This window comes from Oryzias latipes, chromosome 9 (genome assembly GCF_053564925.1).
Source record: "Oryzias latipes strain Hd-rR chromosome 9, Olatipes_Hd-rR_3.1".
NCBI lineage: Eukaryota > Metazoa > Chordata > Actinopteri > Beloniformes > Adrianichthyidae > Oryzias > Oryzias latipes.
In genome coordinates, this window is record NC_136245.1 from 20,009,349 (window position 1) to 20,027,930 (window position 18,582).

General features: G+C 37.1%; 1 protein-coding gene across 1 annotated transcript; it reads left to right on the plus strand.

Moving 5' to 3' along the window:
• Positions 1-1,614: 1,614 nt before the first annotated feature.
• Positions 1,615-18,185, plus strand: tmem161b (transmembrane protein 161B). The gene is made up of 12 exons (XM_004072443.5): positions 1,615-2,077; positions 7,112-7,215; positions 7,743-7,823; positions 9,387-9,484; positions 9,602-9,758; positions 10,892-11,043; positions 11,131-11,191; positions 13,639-13,779; positions 14,023-14,136; positions 14,345-14,519; positions 15,424-15,520; positions 15,613-18,185. The coding sequence occupies exons 1-12, from the start codon at positions 2,075-2,077 to the stop codon at positions 15,906-15,908; spliced, it is 1,479 nt and encodes a 492-aa protein (XP_004072491.1). The 5' UTR covers positions 1,615-2,074; the 3' UTR covers positions 15,909-18,185.
• The last annotated feature ends 397 nt before the right edge of the window (positions 18,186-18,582 follow it).

The window sequence follows — 18,582 nt, forward strand, 5'->3', positions numbered from 1 at the left end:
TCCTTCTTTGCTTCGAGGTATACTGCTGAGATCAGTGACACACATTTCAAACTGTTGTTTGATTAATAAAAGAAGGAAATTATGTGTAATGCTCACCAGCACTCATGCACCAAAAAAAAAAAAACCTCCACCGTTAAAAATGAATTACCACATTCAACAATGAGACTTTATGATTGACTCAACCAAGATCTTTACTGTAATATTCTCATCATCTGTAAATTTTTTAGACTCGTGGGTCGGACCTTAAAGGAACCAGTAGGCACAGATGTCGTTTGGAATAAACATTGAGAACGGTTGTGAAACTCCCACAGAATGCTGAAGACCCAGGCTATTATGTTTCATCTAAAAATAACAAGCCTGACTAAAAAGAACAGACAATGCTGAATGTGAAAGGAATAAAAGAACACAAGCTCTACAGAGCAGAGAGTTCAAACAGCAGCAGGCAGAGTGCTGAGTGTGATTTGAAACCAACAAGAATGTACAGTATGAGATTCCATTCAATTATACATAAAAAGCAGAGTGAAATGTATGGAATAACCTAGATTCTGAAATAAATAAATAAAGTTTGTCTCTTTGTCTCTGGGACACTCTTGTACAGCTCCTTTTTCAAAATCCTGAAGGAGTTCCCTGCATTATCTTCTAATATGGGTCCCTGGGTTGCTTAAACATAATTGCATTTATTGCTCATATAACTAGCAGTCATCAGCAATCATGAAAGAACTGCTATTGAACTAAAGAAAAGAAATTAGCCTATTTCTTTAAAGCGATTACTCATGGGACAGAGTGGTATTACCAAAATAGTGTATTTTTGTGTGCGCTTCTGAATAGGGAGGCTAGTGGAAGACATCAAGGGCTGGAGTATGCATCCCTGCAAAAAGAAGGGAGGGCTCTTCTAAGTTATGCGCATGTGCAAATACATGCAAACACTCATGCGCCCACTGATGAACATGTCTTTTAGTATGTCCACATTGGCTGTTTCAGTTTCACTATTTCGCTAGGTTCTGTCTGGTTGTAAACAGCATGCTGTTCATATAACCCACAAAATTGTGTTAGGAATTCATACGTTTTTCATTCTTTAAATTTCTTATGTTTATCAAACTACATGAAAATGTAATTTATTATATTTAAACATAGAGAAAACTAAATGTGAGAACCATCATGCGTCAATTAGGTAATTATTTTAGGAAGATCTTTAAAAAAACAAATATGATAATAATATGAACCACATGTCATAACTGACAGAAAACATTTATAAATTTGTATTTTTTCCCTGCGTTGGAGGAATCTTAGATATCGTGTTGTGCAATAATCACATACTGTCCTAATATGTACATTTACACATTAGGAGGAGGAAATGCAAAAAATGTCACACAACCAAAAACATAACAGATTAACTCCTGTTATTATTACAGAATGAAAATAATTTAAACATAATTTAAATTTTCTATAAACATTGAAGTAACCCTGAATTTCTATTTCAATCAAACCATTAAGTTAAATCCGTATTTAGAAATATTTTTTCTACATCTCCACAGAACATGTCAACGCCTTCTAACAGGTAGCAACAACGGAGCTCGCATGTGTGGTTTTTGACTTTTGTGCTCATTTCCGTTCGAGGCGGTCCTTCTAAACATTCATAGACTCCTTGTTTTATCCTGCACAAAAAGACAAAATTGAATTTATTAGTAAATTAAATTTAAAATAAACGTTGTAATATTATTTTGAAGGTATATGAACCATAGTGTAACTAATTTTTTTTTTAACTTTATTTTTTTAAATAGGAATGATCACCCTTCTCCTTTCTATTCAGGCATGTGCAAGGGCACATTTCTACTCAGAGTTTTCGTGTGACCTCTATTGCAGTTGAAAATACTTGGGAGCGGAGGCTTAATTCATTGATTTTGTTCGGCAATGTTCCTTATTCGTGTACGGATGTGGTGACAGGATCAACAGGAATCCTGCTTCATTTTAGTGCACGGCAATCGCTAGAAGGTCTTATGTGCTCCTCGCCGCTCACTCTCCAAGGCAGGGTGCTCTGTGTTGCTGGGGTAGTCCGTTGTTGCACTGCATCAACATGGTGAGTAAAGACAGACAGCAAGCAGCAGACCCAAGATACCACAGTCTTTGTGAGAAGGTCAAAACGTTGTGGTTAAATTTTTATTGGGCGTGTGTTGATCTATGTATGTGCAACGCCGATATACTGCGAATGAGATTAAATGTTAGCCTAGCATGCTAGCAACAGCAGGTGCTGGTAGCCGGTGTTTTGGCTATCTATTATAACAACATATTTAATCTACTTAAGCCACGAGACTAATATTTGAGCTTACACAGTGTCCAAGTTTTTCATTCCGTTTTACATTTTTTGCAGTATTTTAAGGTTGAATTTTGATTTTTTTTAGCTATATAGCTAACGACAACTAACCTGACAGACAAGATGCACTTCAGTGATGCTAAATATCTAGTTGTACAGTTACAGGTCATGTTGACTTGTGTTCATATTAATGTCTTTATATGTTATGCGATACATATTCAAAATTAATGTTGGTTTATTTTAAATGTAGAGGTGTGAGTATTCTGCTGAGAGGCTGTGACACACGTTCTCTAGTTTGACCTCAAACAGGTGACCTGGGCTGGGTTGAACCGTTATACCTACAACCTTTAAGGTCTTTAGCATCTCTACGCCATATTGTTATTCATTGAATTAGCTTAGATTTAAATAAATACTTGCCTGCTTATTTTTTTTTTTTTTTTAGTGTAGAAACCAGATTAGGAAAACGTACATTTTTATGTTTCAATCAATGATTTTATTTTGATGATCTAAAACACCACAAACCTTTAGGACCAACTGTAACTGTAAAAGCTAAATGTTTTCTACAGGAGCTTAACTTTGAATTTTCCATCAAATGTACCCATTATTGTCTGAAATGATGCTAGCTTTCTCTAATATGCACATCACTTCGGTATCCTTCAGCAATGTCAACCGTGTGAAGCTCTTTTTTTTGTTCGTGACTTTCTATAAATGGTAATAAACATAACAGTGAGTCATTCATGTTGAAGTAAAATGCGTTTCAACATTTCTTTCATTTCAACAAAACTTTTTTTGGAATCGGGGCTTAATGTATAATTCCAAATACATGTGTGAACTTGATTGTGGTGAAAATAATCAAAGCTCTTTAAATTACAACCAATGAGTGTCTCATTGTGTAATGTGCAACTAATGAATACTGAAATGTTTTCAATTACAGTCAATAAGCAATCGATTGTCTTTACCTGATCTGCAATGTGAAGCAATAATCCCAGGTTTAATGTAATAATGTGTTCTAATGAGAATCCCTGAGTATTACATATTGGTTACCTAAAGTGTTAATCATTAATGTTTACAGAAAAGATTTTTGTAATAATTCTTTCTAATCAATCAGCAAGTGATTTGGTGACTTGATAACTTGATCTGCAATTTGTATCAATGATATCTGGATTTAATTAAATTGTATTCTGATTATAATCAATGAGTATTACATATCTGTGACATGGTGTGTGATTCACGTTACTGTTTGATAATTAATTCTTCAATAAGCACATGATTTTGTAACTTATATCTATCTGATCAGAACCAGATTACAAAAACTTTGTAAACTTTAAACTGAATTAACACAGGAGGGGTTGGTTTATATAAACTTGCTTATTTCCACTACTTTCAAGCAATAAGTCAATCTCTGCATGACTTTACTTAATAATCACTGTATTTAATTAACCAAATATGATTTAAGTGTGTCTTCGTTTTTGTTTCTGTTTTTTTTATCTATGAATTTCATCATTTCTGTAACGAGTTTGATACATTCTTATCTTTATTGTATTAACAGCAATTAATGCTTGAAATAAATCAAATCAAATCAAATAAACAAAGGTGGGTAATACATATGATTTAGTTACAAAACACTAGGTTTTTACTTGCTACATGCTAGAAAACCTAATTAGAAAACTGTGTGTCTGACTTTTTGCTTGATTGGCAGTCAGAGCTCCAAACCCTGTTAAGCAAAAATAACCAGAAGCAAAACCCAATTCTATTATTTATTTCACTTAAGCCACTGTTGATAATCATGTTGTGTTAATGATCACAGTCTTCTGGATATTATATGTTAATACTGATAGTAAAAAGTGGTAAAATAGACGAGCTCATGGTATACAAACTTAGACTTCAAGTAATGTATAAAGGAACAGAATATGAAATTGAAAGTTATATTATCAAAACAGATTGATAAATCTTTAAACTGCATTGTGTTAAAAATGTACTTATATACATATATACTCTCTTATGAAGCTGTCAAAGGTCAAATGTTTACTATATTTTAATAATGTATATGTTATTATCATATATTTGTATTTTCTCCAAAGCATAGGCATCAGAGACTCTAGTTCATTGTATGTTTCTACACTCACATTCTCTGTAGTAATGTGAATCCTGCTCTGTGTTGGATTCCTTTTTTGTTTCCCAACTTGTTGAAATTCAGCAGAAAGATTCTTTCTCAGTTCTATGGAGCATAATCTGTGTAAACTTCTATCTATATGTAAATATGCTTGTTTTTGCTGGTAAATGACAAGCTTCGGGCCCTGGAAGCTTTGGATTTCCTGTGTAGTCCAACATGAAGCAATAATTTTTCATCTGCTTTTGGTTGTATGCATGTAAACAGTACTTGTGCATGGCAGAAGAGACTTAAACACATCGTTTTTGGTAGGATTTCTGACCATCAACCAGTTTAAAAATAGCTAGTCTTTTAAAGCTAACTTCTACAGTCATCCAATCTTGGCTTAGACGTTTTCTTCCTCTGTGCTCCTCAGTCTATACTTTGACTGGGTTGTCGTTTTGCATTTTTGTATTTTGTGACAGTTGTCCAGGTAGTCTGTTGTCTTGTTCATTTTTTCAGAGTTTCAACTGTGAATTTTCTGATATGAAGGAGCGCTTTGGGAAACACACCTTTAGTTCTGTTGCATGTTCTACCTGCAACAGTCTACAAAAAGAGATTAAAATGTCTGTATCCCTTTTAGTATTCTTCATAGTATATTAAAATAAAAACACAATCAGACTTTCGATTCCCATTTCTTAAATGTTGCTCTTCTGTTTTTAAATTTTCTATTCTTAAATGTCTGATTTTCCTGTCAGATTTTGTCTTGTTTACGACATGAGCTGCTGACATCGTGGCCATGTCACTCTGGAAAGACCGATCTCTTTATTAATGGGTCTTTATCTGGTTGAAAAAATTGGTTAAGTGAGAAGTTGAGCTGCCTGTGCACCTTTCTGCCTGATGTGAGTCACAGAATACAAAGCTAGCACATCTCATTAGCATAGCAACAAGATCAGGAGTACAACCCACCAAATGTCGCACAGTCTGTTTTCTTTAGTTAGTTTTTATGAAAAGAAATTTCAAAATGCTGGTTTGCCAAAAAGTGATGTTTCCCCGGAGGTTTTAATTAAAGTAAAATGTTGGTTTGTATATATTCTTTATTGTTGATATTTAGTGCAAAGCCTAACATTGCTCTGCAAAAATGCTCCCCAATCACAGCTGTATTGATTACATCCTTATTGCTCTAGGTTCCATTATCTTAAACTTCTAACTCAAGGAATTAGACAATTCAAAGAGGGGTCACTTCAAGTGAAGCTGGAGGAAACCGTTTTTATAGCTTTTGAAGTTAATTTGATCAATAAAATAGAAGTGATGTTTTGGAGCACTTTTGGATCCTGGTTATCACTGTAGTTCTCACTTCACACCCCCTACAGGTTTCATTTGGTTGTTGTGTGAAGGGGGTCAAGCGGACTGGGTAAGATAAGGGAGTCCATGCTGGCTCAATTTCCTCCAGGCCTGCGATCCTTGCAGGTCTCCTGCAGATAATGGTCAGCTTCCACCAAAGTAAGGCTGTGTGCTTTTGACCTATATAGCACCACCATTACTCTGATGGAAGAATGTTGAGGGTAAGAGAGGTTGTGTTTGGTCACGCATTAAATCTGACTGAGCATAATTGGCAAATAAATGGCCCCCGCTCTCCCCTGAGTGACTTCAGAATAGGTATTGACTCAAGCTTTTGGAGTTTACCCCACACTGCGTGATGCCGGGGATCCTGGAGACCCGTTCAAACTCAAAGGCTTTTGCGCAGCTCGGATCATTTTCTTCAAATTTGATTTGATTTGATTTGATTTGAAGCCCAGTTTTAGTGTGTATCTTCGTAGATCTGACTGTGGACTTCAAGCCTTGTTTGGGTTTTAAATATGTCATTCAGAGAAAACAGGGAAGACAGACATTTCAGACTGATGATCCTGAATGACTTCATTGTTCAAGAATTATCACTGGTTAATTTACCTATTGGCTTTTTTTTTGCTCATGTGTGCTATAGCAGATATCAAACGTTTCCCACTGATCGTCAAAGAGAAACCAACCCACCAATTTTTGACATACAGCGAAGTGGATAAAAGCGCAGCTTGATGGGAATGATTCTGGCCTCTTAAGCCTAAGTGAATATTGATCTAAGTGTGCCGGTTTGAGATTGAGCTCCTTATGGTGTTAAATCTTTTGGTAACAACCACAGGAGCTCTGGCCTGTGGCTACACTGACATAACAAGGAACATTGGGGGAAAGATTTTTTTTTTTTTAACTCAAAGTACAGAAGTTGTTGTTCAGCAGGTGGTATATTTTTTTTCTTGTATTTTTATTTATTTGCGCTTCCTTTTTTGAGGCATTATTTTATTTCAAACAGCAGCGTTAGGGCGGGACTTTTTTTTTTTTTTTTTAATGAATTTATGTATCAGTTCAGCAGTTCTCCTTCAGGCACCAAAGAGTTGAAGAAAAAAAGCAAATTATACAGGGGCTCCTTCAAGTTTGTGGGAAGGTCGCATTAAAAAAATCACAAATATCCCGAGATAATAAAAAATAATTAATATCTTGAAATAATGATCCCATTTAAATTTTGGGTTTGTGTCTCTTGCTCTGAGTCTCACACTGACAGAATCTGGATAAAAACCAAATCATTAGCTGCAAATAAGGGCTAAAAACTTCACTTAGTGCATGTTTGGTTGATTATTATTTAAATGGAATAATTAATTTTGTCCTTTCCTTATGCATAGGGTGTGATCGGTGTGCAGCTGGTTGTTACTATGGTAATGGCCAGCGTAATTCAGAAAATTATACCTCATTATTCCTTTGCAAGATGGCTACTCTGCAGCGGCAGGTATGTGGAAAAGTTTTTCTTCGTTTTGCCAATTTACAGATAAACAGCAAACGAGGTTGAGTGTTTTTTAAGAAGCTGTTTTCCCTAAAGGATGATTAATTACACATCAAAATTAATGAGCTATTATTGCAAGATTAAAAAAAAAATCTGTTGTGCACTGAGCAATAGTCTTTAACAAGTCGAGCCCTTTTTTTTATCACACCGTCATTTGTATTCCAAGACCCTTTGTATTCCAAGATATATTTTAAATGATTCTCATCATTTTTTTAGAACATTAAATCAATCTTTTCATACTCCAAAAAAGGTGAATTGGTGAGAAGTTTTCTCTTTTTTTATTTTTATACTTCAACACTATTAGAAATTCAGAGAGTTCTGCTTTGTAAACAAACATTTGGAGACCATGTAGCTTTATTTTTAGTTGATTTCTCTCTGATCACAGCTTTGTGTTGTCTACTTTCCTTTTTTCCACCTCTGTTTTGGATCTGACATCACCCTGTGATTATTTATTATTATTTTTTTCCACCCAGTTTGCGGTGGTATCAGCACCCAACAGAGGATGAGTTGAGGAATCTGGCAGGGAAACAAAAAGGGCCGAAGAGGAAAGACAGGTATGTTGGAGGGATGACCAGAAATGGAAGGGGTGTCTTTAGTTAAATAGGAAGTGGGGGTCAGAGAGGGGTATCTTTTTTTAAATGACAGAACAAAAATTAGATTAAGAAAACAGAAAAATAAATGTGACTTAATGTATCTTGTGGCTTGGGGACCATTGCTTTTGTTTGTTTGTTTTTTGTTGTTTTTTTTAGAAACTTGACTCTTGAAAAAAGTGGTTTCTAAGTTTCCAAAGCATCATTATATTTTCAAAGTGTTCACATGTCCTGCTTTGATTCTTGTAGGTGATTTTCCTCAGGATTGCTTTGTAACTCCAACTGCTGCTCATGTTTAGGGCTCGAGGCAAAAGTGGAATCATATTCTGAGTGTTTGAATTTTTTTGCATCCTCTTCCCTAAAGTGTGAATTTAAATGGAAGGAGCATTTGGAAGTTGGCCCTTATCATTTGATGTGATGTTTTGGAGCTCAAAGTAGTTTTGTGTTGCAGTTTTGGGCTGGCATGTGAGAGGCAGGTCAGATCTGTCAATCAACAACTGCTTTAAAGTCTTGGAGAGGGGAAAAACCCATAAGAAAATGTAATTCCTGCGCCACTGAAATGATTCTTTGTATTCGGTGTATTGTTCCTCAGCAAAGTAAATAACAATAAGTGAAGTTTACCACAAAAAGTTTGAAGTGTAAGTTTATTTGGTTCTACAAACATAAAATTGTACAACTTTTAAATGATAAATCAGCATTAAACAAGAAGGAATGTGCTGAAACATCATCCTTATCAAAGCCCATCCAAATAATACAATTTACACAGAAACAAAACCAAACATCAAACATTGAAGTAAAGAAGTAAAGTAACATTACTAACACATTATACCACTGCCTGTAAAAATACTTGAAAATACTCTATTCTGATTGGCTGCTGGGTTTGGATTAAAAAGTGATAATGCACAGGGATAACACACACCGAAAAAAGAAGTTCCAGTCACACAGCTTAAATGTTCTCTATTACTGCGCTGACTTCTTTAAAACAAACCTTTGCTTAATCCTCTGGACAAAAAAGGCAGCACGTAACAAATGGTCCGCTCTTTGTGGAAAAGCGACCCAAACCGAAAAAATAACAAGAATAAAGTACTAAAAACTAATTGAATATTTATTTCTTTTGTAAGTGACCATCATTTTTTATTCTATATGCTAGTGATTCAAGTGATGCCCCAGTAAGAGTATGTTGTGTCCTCTGGCCTCCATGTCAAACTTTTGTAACATTTGATTAAAAGATTCTCCCGAGCTCAATTTCAAGTGGCAGGGTTATGGACTTCCAATAAGCTCACTCCTGATTGGCAAGAGAGGTTGCCATAGAAACATTGACATTGGCATCCATATATCCAAAAAATGGTGACTAAATTGGAGCTGGAAATGTGCCATTTTCAGTCAGTGACGTCAGAGTCACTCGATCCAGTTTCGTATACAGTCCAAACATTTGTTCTGGTTTTTTAAAATTATGCTTTTTTGTATCTTAAAAATGCCCTTCCGTTTCTTTGTAATGTTTTCTTTTTCTTCTCTCTACTCTTCAAGGAAATACAATGGTCACATAGAGAGTAAACCATTAACAATTCCAAAGGACATAGACCTGCAGCTGGAGACAAAAAGCATCACAGAAGTCGACACTTTAGGTATACATTTGAAGTTAAAGTGAGATTTGTAAAATATCCTCCATTTATGCTGCTGACTGTTTAACAGAGGCGTGTTCTGTACTTGAGTGTTCTCTCCTTTTCTTTTTTTGCCTGCAGCATTACACTACTTCCCAGAGTTCCAGTGGCTGGTTGATTTCACAGTGGCAGCAACTGCAGTCTATCTGATAACAGAGCTTTACTACTGTGCAGTTCAGCCCTCAAGAGAGATGAACATCAGTGTGGTCTGGTGCCTACTTGTACTTGCCTTTGTCATGTATCCTTCTATATCAACCCTTTTTTTTAAACCTTTAATGCATTTTTGTCTGGATTGTTGTGTTGTGGTCTTATCATCCTTGTTCTAAACATCTGTATTCAGGGTTTGTTTTTTGGTTTTTCTCCTGTACACATTTCTTTGAATCATTCCCAGTGTGAGTTGTGGAAATGTTTGTTTGTAAAAGAGATCAAATCATGTGATGTAAAATAACACGTGCGACTCTCCTGATTCTAATCCCTCAGCCGTTTTGCTCTGCTCAATGGTGGTTTAATAATATAGATTATTCTTACCTTTCAACCAAAGGGATCAATCTCTCCAGTTCTTCCTCTCAGACCTGGCACGCCGCCATCACTTGGTGTGTCATTTCCTGCCTGGCTCACAGATTGGAAGTCCAATTTTCACAGCCAAAACTTACTGATAGCCCGGGGGAAAGGACAGGCTGGGGAATTGATGAAATGGGACTATAAACATGATAGATAGGTGGGACCAATATATTAATTTAATGCTTGATTTCAGTTTTCCTATTTCAGCTTTGATGACACGTTGAAGGCTTCTGCCCTGCGGATCAGCTGCACATTTCTCCACGGTTCTCTCGCACATCTAAAACAGTGAGGTTCCTCAGGTGTTATCACGTGACTGTATTTATTTTGTACTTCCACTCGTTTGTTGTAATGAGTGACAGGTGGCTCTTCGTCTGTTCATTGGTGACGAGAGGCCAGTACGGTTCCATTGGGATTGTAGCTCTCCGTGTCAAAGCTATTGAGTTACTCTTGTTGAAGCTCACAAAATGATGCGTACCAAAAGAAAATATCCATTAGCTTGAAAGCTGTGGCTAAACTGGAGAGAAGTGAGTGCGATGCGGCGCCTTGGAATGCTGGAGGTTAATCTCCACAGTGATCAGATCACTGGGTAGTTGAATAGATAAAGTACTGGAACCTTGCTTGCATGTGCCTGAAACCAAGCCCCATGCATCCTCCACTTAATGCTGTTCGTTCGGCATTAGGGGACTGTGAATTGACATGAATTTTGTTTACTTTATAAAAATGGAAAGTGAGAAAAGTTTTTTTTTGTAGAGACTATCTGTTACGCATGTCACTCTTTGGTTTTCCTTGACTTGTGTGTGTGTCCTTCAGTAAGACACTTTTCTCCATAACGGCTCACTATTTCAAGCTGGAGGAAGGAGGCGAGCGCTCCCTCTGCATCACGTTTGCTTTCTTCTTTTTTGTCAAAGCCATGGCCATTCTCATCGTCACTGAAAACTATTTAGAGTTTGGTCTGGAGGCAGGTTAGTGTTGTGCACGTTCTCTCAAGTGACCTAACAAAGCTTGTGTTCGTAATGAAACTCACCTTTGAATCGATTCTTCTTTTTAAGGTTTTGCTAATTTTTCTGACAGCGCTCAACAGTTTCTTGATCATCAAGGTCTAGAGTCACAGTAAGTCCCAATTAGTATTTATCCATTTCGCTTCTACTTTATATAGTTCTAGTGACTGAAAATGCTTTGAGTCAATTCATATTCCTATTTTAATGCTTTCTTGGCTTTTTAGTGGAGGCAGTTATATAATAATCATGCATTTTGTGATACAAGCATGGAATTGGACATGGATGTACCTTAGGAACCCCTCTTTCAGAAACCACATCTGCCAAATCCAAGATTTTAAAATATTTACATCGTATAAATATAAAATATGTATATAATAGTGTTCTGTAGGTACCTCTTAAGTTAAAAGACTGCATTTTGTGCATGAACAGCCCAATTTGTTGAGACTGGGGCAAATAGAAATCAAACATTTTTGTAACAATTGAGTGTATGGCCGCCATCTTCAAAAATGGTCGCCGTTTGTGGATTTTTCTTGTGCCAAATGTGCTTTTCTGGAAGAGGGCATCCTAAGCCATGGCAAAGTGGGTGCTTGTAACCACAAAATGCACGATTTGTCCGAAATATCAACCTGACCGGCACCGCTATTGTTCTCAAATATGTCCAAAACTGTCTTAATTTGCATCAGTACTAAAGGAGTGAATAAACCATAAAGTAGTCTAGATAATGTTAGCATTTAGAAAGCTTTAAGCTTTTACTCATGTTTTTACAGCAAAGCATCCCTGAAATGTGTTTTCAATCCATTTTTTCAAACACAAAGGGTTCAGTTATTGGCGACCGTTTAAAATGAGGTTTTAAAGTAAAAAGAACATGACCATTCCTCTCTGCTCTCAAACGCTGTTGGTATTCAGGATCCAGAGTGAGAGTCAGCAGGTCATAGAGTTAACAGTGAGTTAGGTTTAATTTAACCAAAGGTACTTAAAAAACGTATGAGCTTCTTCTTTGATTGCAGAAGTGGCAATGCAGTAGGTCAAAAATCTGTGTCAATATCAGAGAAAGTACACAAGGGTGTCACTGAGTCCACTAGTGATGACACGGGGTAGCTGAGCCCTAAAAAGAAAATTTGGCCGGTTCTGATGGTCCCTCTCAAGTCCTTCGCCAGTCAATCCATAGTAGATGAGTAGATGACAGTCTTCTTAAACCTCTGGAGCTCCACTAGTTCCTCATGGAATAAATATTTCAGGAAATACCTGTGCATGTCATTTCCAGACAAAAGTTACACATCATTCAAGTCGCTGAACATAACAACTAAGCCTGTCTTTCAATTTAAGCTTCATTGTTCACGAGAAAAATCCGCTTGTGCATTTTACACAAAAGTAAAAGTAAAAAAAAAAAAGGAATTGTCCACACACGCTGTAGAAATCCTCCAGTCAGAGAAGCACATGTTTCAGGGATGATGAGCAGAACAGTGAGCCACTTAGCAGGTGGCTGCACAACCAAGTGACACTGAACATTTTCACTCTTTATACTTTCATTTAGTTCAGTTTGCTGTTGCGTGAATGGATCAAACCAAATGGAAACATCATAGAGCTCCAGCAACTGGGCTTTTGGGGAAATATAGCCTAAATTGAACAGGAACATAAAACCATGACTAAGAACCCCAATTGCTCCTACAAGTCCAAATATTACTTAAATGGTTTAACACAATCATATTCAGAGCTACACAACTGGCTTTTGTTTCACCGTTACTTTTGGGTTTAAATCTGCTTTTTTGTCTGAACTATATCAGGGTGTGTACACTGGTTAGCTGAGACCCTTGTTTGCCACTGTTACTTTCAATAAATCGAAAAGGAACAAAAATAAAACTCAGAAAAGAAAAAGAACAATGCACAACAAATAAACCACTGGGATCCAAATTTCTCAAACGTTTAGGTACATGTTATTACAGTTTTACTTATATTATTTACAGCACTTACAAGTACATATGTCAAAATTGTACATGTGTATTTGTAAATACTATTTGTCTGCGTCAACCAAAAGATTCTGCCAGGTGTGCAAACCTCCAACCAAGACAAGTTTATCCAAATGTGCTTCTATTCTCAAATCGGCGCATCTTCCAAAAGAAGAGGACCACAGCCTTTAACTGTGTCCCACTGAGCAGCAACACAGTGTCAGCTACCTCCAATCAGCTAGTGACAGTTTTGAGGGCAACCTGTGGACAAGAGACAAAAAAGACCACACACAACACGTGGCCCAAGGCCCGTAATGCCAGACAACCAGACTTCACTTGTTTGATCCGCACCAGAGATCACTTGAGCCTTCACACTTGTCCAACAAAGCAGTCTAAGAAAATTAAACTTTATACTAACCAAATGCATCAACAGGAATGTACATTTATTGAATCATTGACCTCTAAACTCAGAAATTACCAAAAAAATATGGACAAATGTCAAATCATTTTTGTTAATATTTACCCCCCCCCCCCCCCCTCCCCTTCTTTTGGTTTCTCCTTAATCCAAACTTGCTTTAAAATCTCCCAACATTTGCTGTCTTTTTTTTAACAGAGGTCCGATATCTAAATTCTCCTTCAAGCTGATACTGGCTCTGCTGTGTTCTTTGATTGGAGCGTTTTTAACGTTTCCCGGGCTGCGACTGGCGCAGATGCACCTAGATGCTCTTAATCTAACTACAGACAAATTAATACAGTGAGTATTCTCCCACAACACTTTCTACTGTGTAATTTATTGTGCGTTCTATTTGTGCAATTATTGTCCTCTGCTTGTGTCAAGACGGATATCAATAGCGTTTGGTTTTATACACTCTATTAAAGTGTTGGAGATGGAAAAATGTTCACAATTTACTGAAAAATTATGACTTTGTGAATCTTACTGAAATCTTCCATCAGTGTTTGCTAATTAAATAATGAAACGTTTTCAATTTGTTGATAGAACTCTGCTTCATATCAACTTCTTGTCCCCCCTCATCATGGTCCTGCTGTGGGTGAAGCCCATCACCAAGGATTACATAATGAACCCCACTCTAGCAAAGGAGAGTGTGCCTTTGTAAGTAATGGCAGCATAAAGATTATACTAACCAAAACACTATCTTCCACGTCTGTCGTTTAACATTGTGCACATTTCTTGTGTGTTTTGCTAGAACCATTCAGATACCGCACAAATGACGTTCTGTTTGCAGACCAATAAAAAAAAACAAATGTCCCCTCCTCTTTTTCCATCCCATCTCTGTCTCCTTCCTTTCCGTTATTGTTAGGATGACCGAACAGGCGTACGACACTTTGCGGTTGTGGATCATCATACTGATGTGTATACTCAGGCTTGCCATGATGAGATGTCATCTGCAGGCCTACCTCAACCTGGCCCAAAAGAGCGTGGACCAGATGAAGAAAGAAGCAGGGCGGATAAGTACTGTAGATTTGCAGAAGATGGTAATTTTTATTTTTTTTACGCGTGGCTGATGTTGATATTTTGTTGCTCTTATGGTTGCTACCCAGCAAATCTTCTCTATAATTCAACATAATACAACATAACTATGATATGGTATGTTGAGAAGTAAAAACAAAACAACCATATAAACACACTGAACTCCCTTGACTTCTTTTGTAGTTGCAATGGGGTGGCAAACAATACAGAACACAAAGTACTGTCTGTTCTGTTTGCTTTTCAAACAGTCAAACTGCTTTTCTTCTAATTTCAACTTCCTGAAAGAGGTTTTGTTCACTAAAAAAATGTTTGATTTTTAGTAGATGATCAAAAAGGTCTGAAAAGTAGATGCAAACATTGTGGAGGTCTTTAAGAAATTAAGGTTTTGGTTGAGTTATTACAGAAATAAGCTTTTGTGTACACGTGCAGTTATACAAACAAAGATTTTATATTTATTGTGGGCATTTCCATACAAACTGCAGCCATAATTTTTTTATCCAAGCCATTGGTTTTGTTTATGCTTTTATGAAATATATTAACTTTAATAAATAAATTGTGTTACCTCTTTAAAAATAGGTGTGATTTTACGTTTTTTATTTTTTATTTGTCAGAATAAATACCTGGAATAAATACATTTGACTGTTGATGTTTGAGTTCGGTCATTGAAAATGTCGACAGTTTCACTCAAAAGTCAACACTTTCTGAAAGGCTTTTCAATGACAATGGAGATAAAAAGGTACATTTTATAAGTCCAGTGATGCCTGCGTTTAAATGACTTTTTCACCATTTTAGATTAGAAATCAAATCTTTACCATTAGTAAAACCAGCACTTTTGGAGGATAAAGCTTCTGCTGCCATGTTGCAAAATGTGTGCACTTACTTTTCATACAAATTCTTATCTGTCCTCAGGTTGCTCGGGTGTTTTACTACCTATGTGTGATCGCACTGCAGTATGTGGCGCCGCTGGTCATGCTGCTGCATACAACTTTCCTGTTAAAAACCTTAGGTAAGCCTGTGCCCCAGAACTGGTGCAGTAAAAGGATTTGGATCCTACTCCTGACATTGAAGAGTTTTCTTCCTCTGCTTCATACATGAAAGGTGGTCATTCCTGGTGGGTGTATACCGAAGAGGACATGCCTTGCACCTACGAGGTGAACTCAGACTCTGTGGGGGAGTTAGACCAAACCGCTGCTCCAAAACCAGCTTCAGTGGTAGAGACAGGAGCACGCGCATCCGTAGCTCATTTCTCAGTGGCTCTTGGGGGCCTGCAGACTGTTTTTAGTCCCCTTCTGTTCCGGGGGCTTTTCTCCTTCTTCACTTGGTGGATTGCCGCCTGCCTGTTCTCCACCTCTCTGTTTGGCCTCTTCTACCACCAGTATCTCATGGCAGCATAGCATCAACAGTCCAGCAGGGGCATCTAAACCACCACAGTGCTACCATACTCAGGCTAGATGGGGAGAACTGTGTGTGGAGGGGAAGGGCACTGATAACTCTGCTGTACAGCCCTTCTCTGCCCTCCTCCGTGGTGGACGACCTCCCAGTGACTGAACTTATCAGAGCTCCTGGTTTTATTTCCAGTGCTTCCTCTACAGACGACTGTGAACTCCTGTTTGTGTTTTACTACCATGCCCTTTCATTTGGGTAAAAAAGCTCTAGATCTTAATAAGAAACTTTATCATAAGAGGAGGGTTTATTTCTTACTCTTTAAAATTGTAAAAAAAAAAAAAAGAAAGTTCATTTAAGTTTTTTTATTGGGGGGGGGGGTCATTTGAACAATCCCATGTAGTGAATCAATTTCTTAAACTCTGTTGTTTATCTGTTTTGCTGTTTTTACATGGCAGGTAAAAAAAAAAACAGATTTTAGACCAATACCTGTTCATTTTGATTTCTATTCTTGGTTAATTTTTTAGTCATTTGTAATTCTTGTTTTAGCTTTTTTAGACTCCTAAAGCATGAACACATGCAGCTGAGCTCCTTGAATTTAGGTGTCTAACTAACTACCTTGTATTCCAAGTCTTATTATTGCACTTCTTAATGAGTGTTACTGTTCCACAGTGATGCTTTGTAAAGATGCCACCCTCACATTAGAAAATGTCTCAAACGCATCCAACATGACTTTGTCATCATATATTCAAATTTAGAAGGTTTACTTTTTTTTAAGGAAACTGGTAACTGCCATACTTGATGGGCCTTGTGTTTGTCTCTTATAAAGGTGATTTCTTTATTCAACAAAAGTTTTCTTCGGTCTTTTACTATATTTTCAAACAGAACAGTGAGCTGCTGTTTCATAGTAGGAGGAGGAGGAGGAGGAGGGAGAAGCTGCACAGCTGCTGGGAAAGTGCAAAAGGAGATGCAGTTTGCACGGGGAGGGCATCTCATTGACCGAAATCTGATTTCAATCTAGTCTAACTTAACAAAATGTGCATTTTTGAAATGACAAGCGTTCCAGTAGAATCGTAATGTTTTTAATCAACATGTTCTGGACTGTTTTTAGCAGCCACTTGAGCGTTCCACACTGTTTTTTTTTAAGCGGCAAAGGTTACTCGAAGGGAAGGCAGCGGCGAGGCTGTAATCTGAAAGGGCATTGGGATCAAAAGCCGGCCATGTCAGCTGTTGATGATGAAATACAACTTTTATGTTCTGCAACCTTGTTTATTTTTTTCTTTCCATGTTGGTTTTTGTCTGTATGGGAGAATTGCTGACTTGCAAAATTGTGCCAAGTAAGCCCCCCGCCCCCTTCACTCCCCCTGATTGTGGTTGCTGTATGTTTTATACTCACTTGTGTTTAAAAAAAACTGTACCACAACTTTGCTGCTTTTAGTCTAATCCTGGTACAGAGAAAATCTGATTTCTTTTTTTAAAATGTTATCAAAACTCGTTACATCGTATTTTTTTTGTGTCTTAATATACGCACAAATTGTCGTGATAAGGATTGCTGGCAAACACGATTGTCCAGTCGTATCAGGAATGTAGGGGTTATGGTGCCAGGTATTAACAGCCGGTGCGTTCCTGGCCTGACATTTCAGCAGGATGATCATCATCTTAACATAAATGAAATATATGAAAATAATTGCTTTTTTCTATTTTTGTGTACACAACAAAGTCCAGCATCATCATATCAACACTTCAGCTCCTGATGTCAGAAGTCTTAGCTTTAGTTTGATTGCACATAATGAATGTATCCATCCTGCCTAAATTTTAGAAAATCCTTTTTGGTTGATTTAACACCTTTTTATCTGCGGTTAAAACTATTTTTTAATCTTTCTAATCTCAATTTCACAAAAAAGTATTCAAATTTGATGATTTCCTTTATAAATTGATTTAATTGCTTTTAATATGTATTCATTGTTTGGAGTCCTGTAAACATTTCTAATTTGAAGGTACCCGTTTGTGTTGTTGTCGGTGTGCAAGATGGCAGAAAATCAGTTTTGTTTGACAAATCAATTGCAAGCTAACCTTTGTTCGATGAAGTGCTTTGGAGATGTAAACTGGATAGCTAAAACTTTCAGTTTCATTGACCTATTGGGGCATAAAGATTTTAGTTTGTTTCCATTGAAAGTGTTTCATATTCACTGTTTGGTGTGAAAAGTGAATGATACACCTCATTGTTCTTTAATGTATTTATTTCTGCTTTCAATTTTGTCCTAAATAAATTATGATACTTTGTTCAATTTTTTTTAGCTTTTCTGGACTGAGATGTCTGAGGTCTTTCCAGGTATCTGTTGTAGCCACTCCTCCAGCTTGGGGGTTACTGCCCCGAGTGCTCCAAGTACCACAGGCACCACTGTTACCTTCACTTTCCAGGCTTTCTCCAGTTCTTCTCTGAGTCCCTGGTATTTCTCCAGTTTCCATGTTCCTTCTTCCTTCTGTTCCCATCGCTTGGCACTGCCACATCCACCACAACGGCTTTCCTCTGTTCTTTATCCAGTACTACAATCCTGTCCACAGGATCTTTGCTCTCTCATTCCCTACCATTTTCCAAGGGGTTTCCCATTTTGACCTTGGGGTCTACAGTTCATATTCTATCATATTCTACACATGTTATATATGTATGTACAGTACAGACCA

Coding starts and splice junctions, on each gene's coding strand:
- tmem161b (XM_004072443.5), top strand. Junction 7,824..9,386: donor GGGCCGAAGAGGAAAGACAG/GTATGTTGGAGG, acceptor CTACTCTTCAAG/GAAATACAATGGTCACATAG. Junction 9,759..10,891: donor CTTGTACTTGCCTTTGTCAT/GTATCCTTCTAT, acceptor TGTGTCCTTCAG/TAAGACACTTTTCTCCATAA.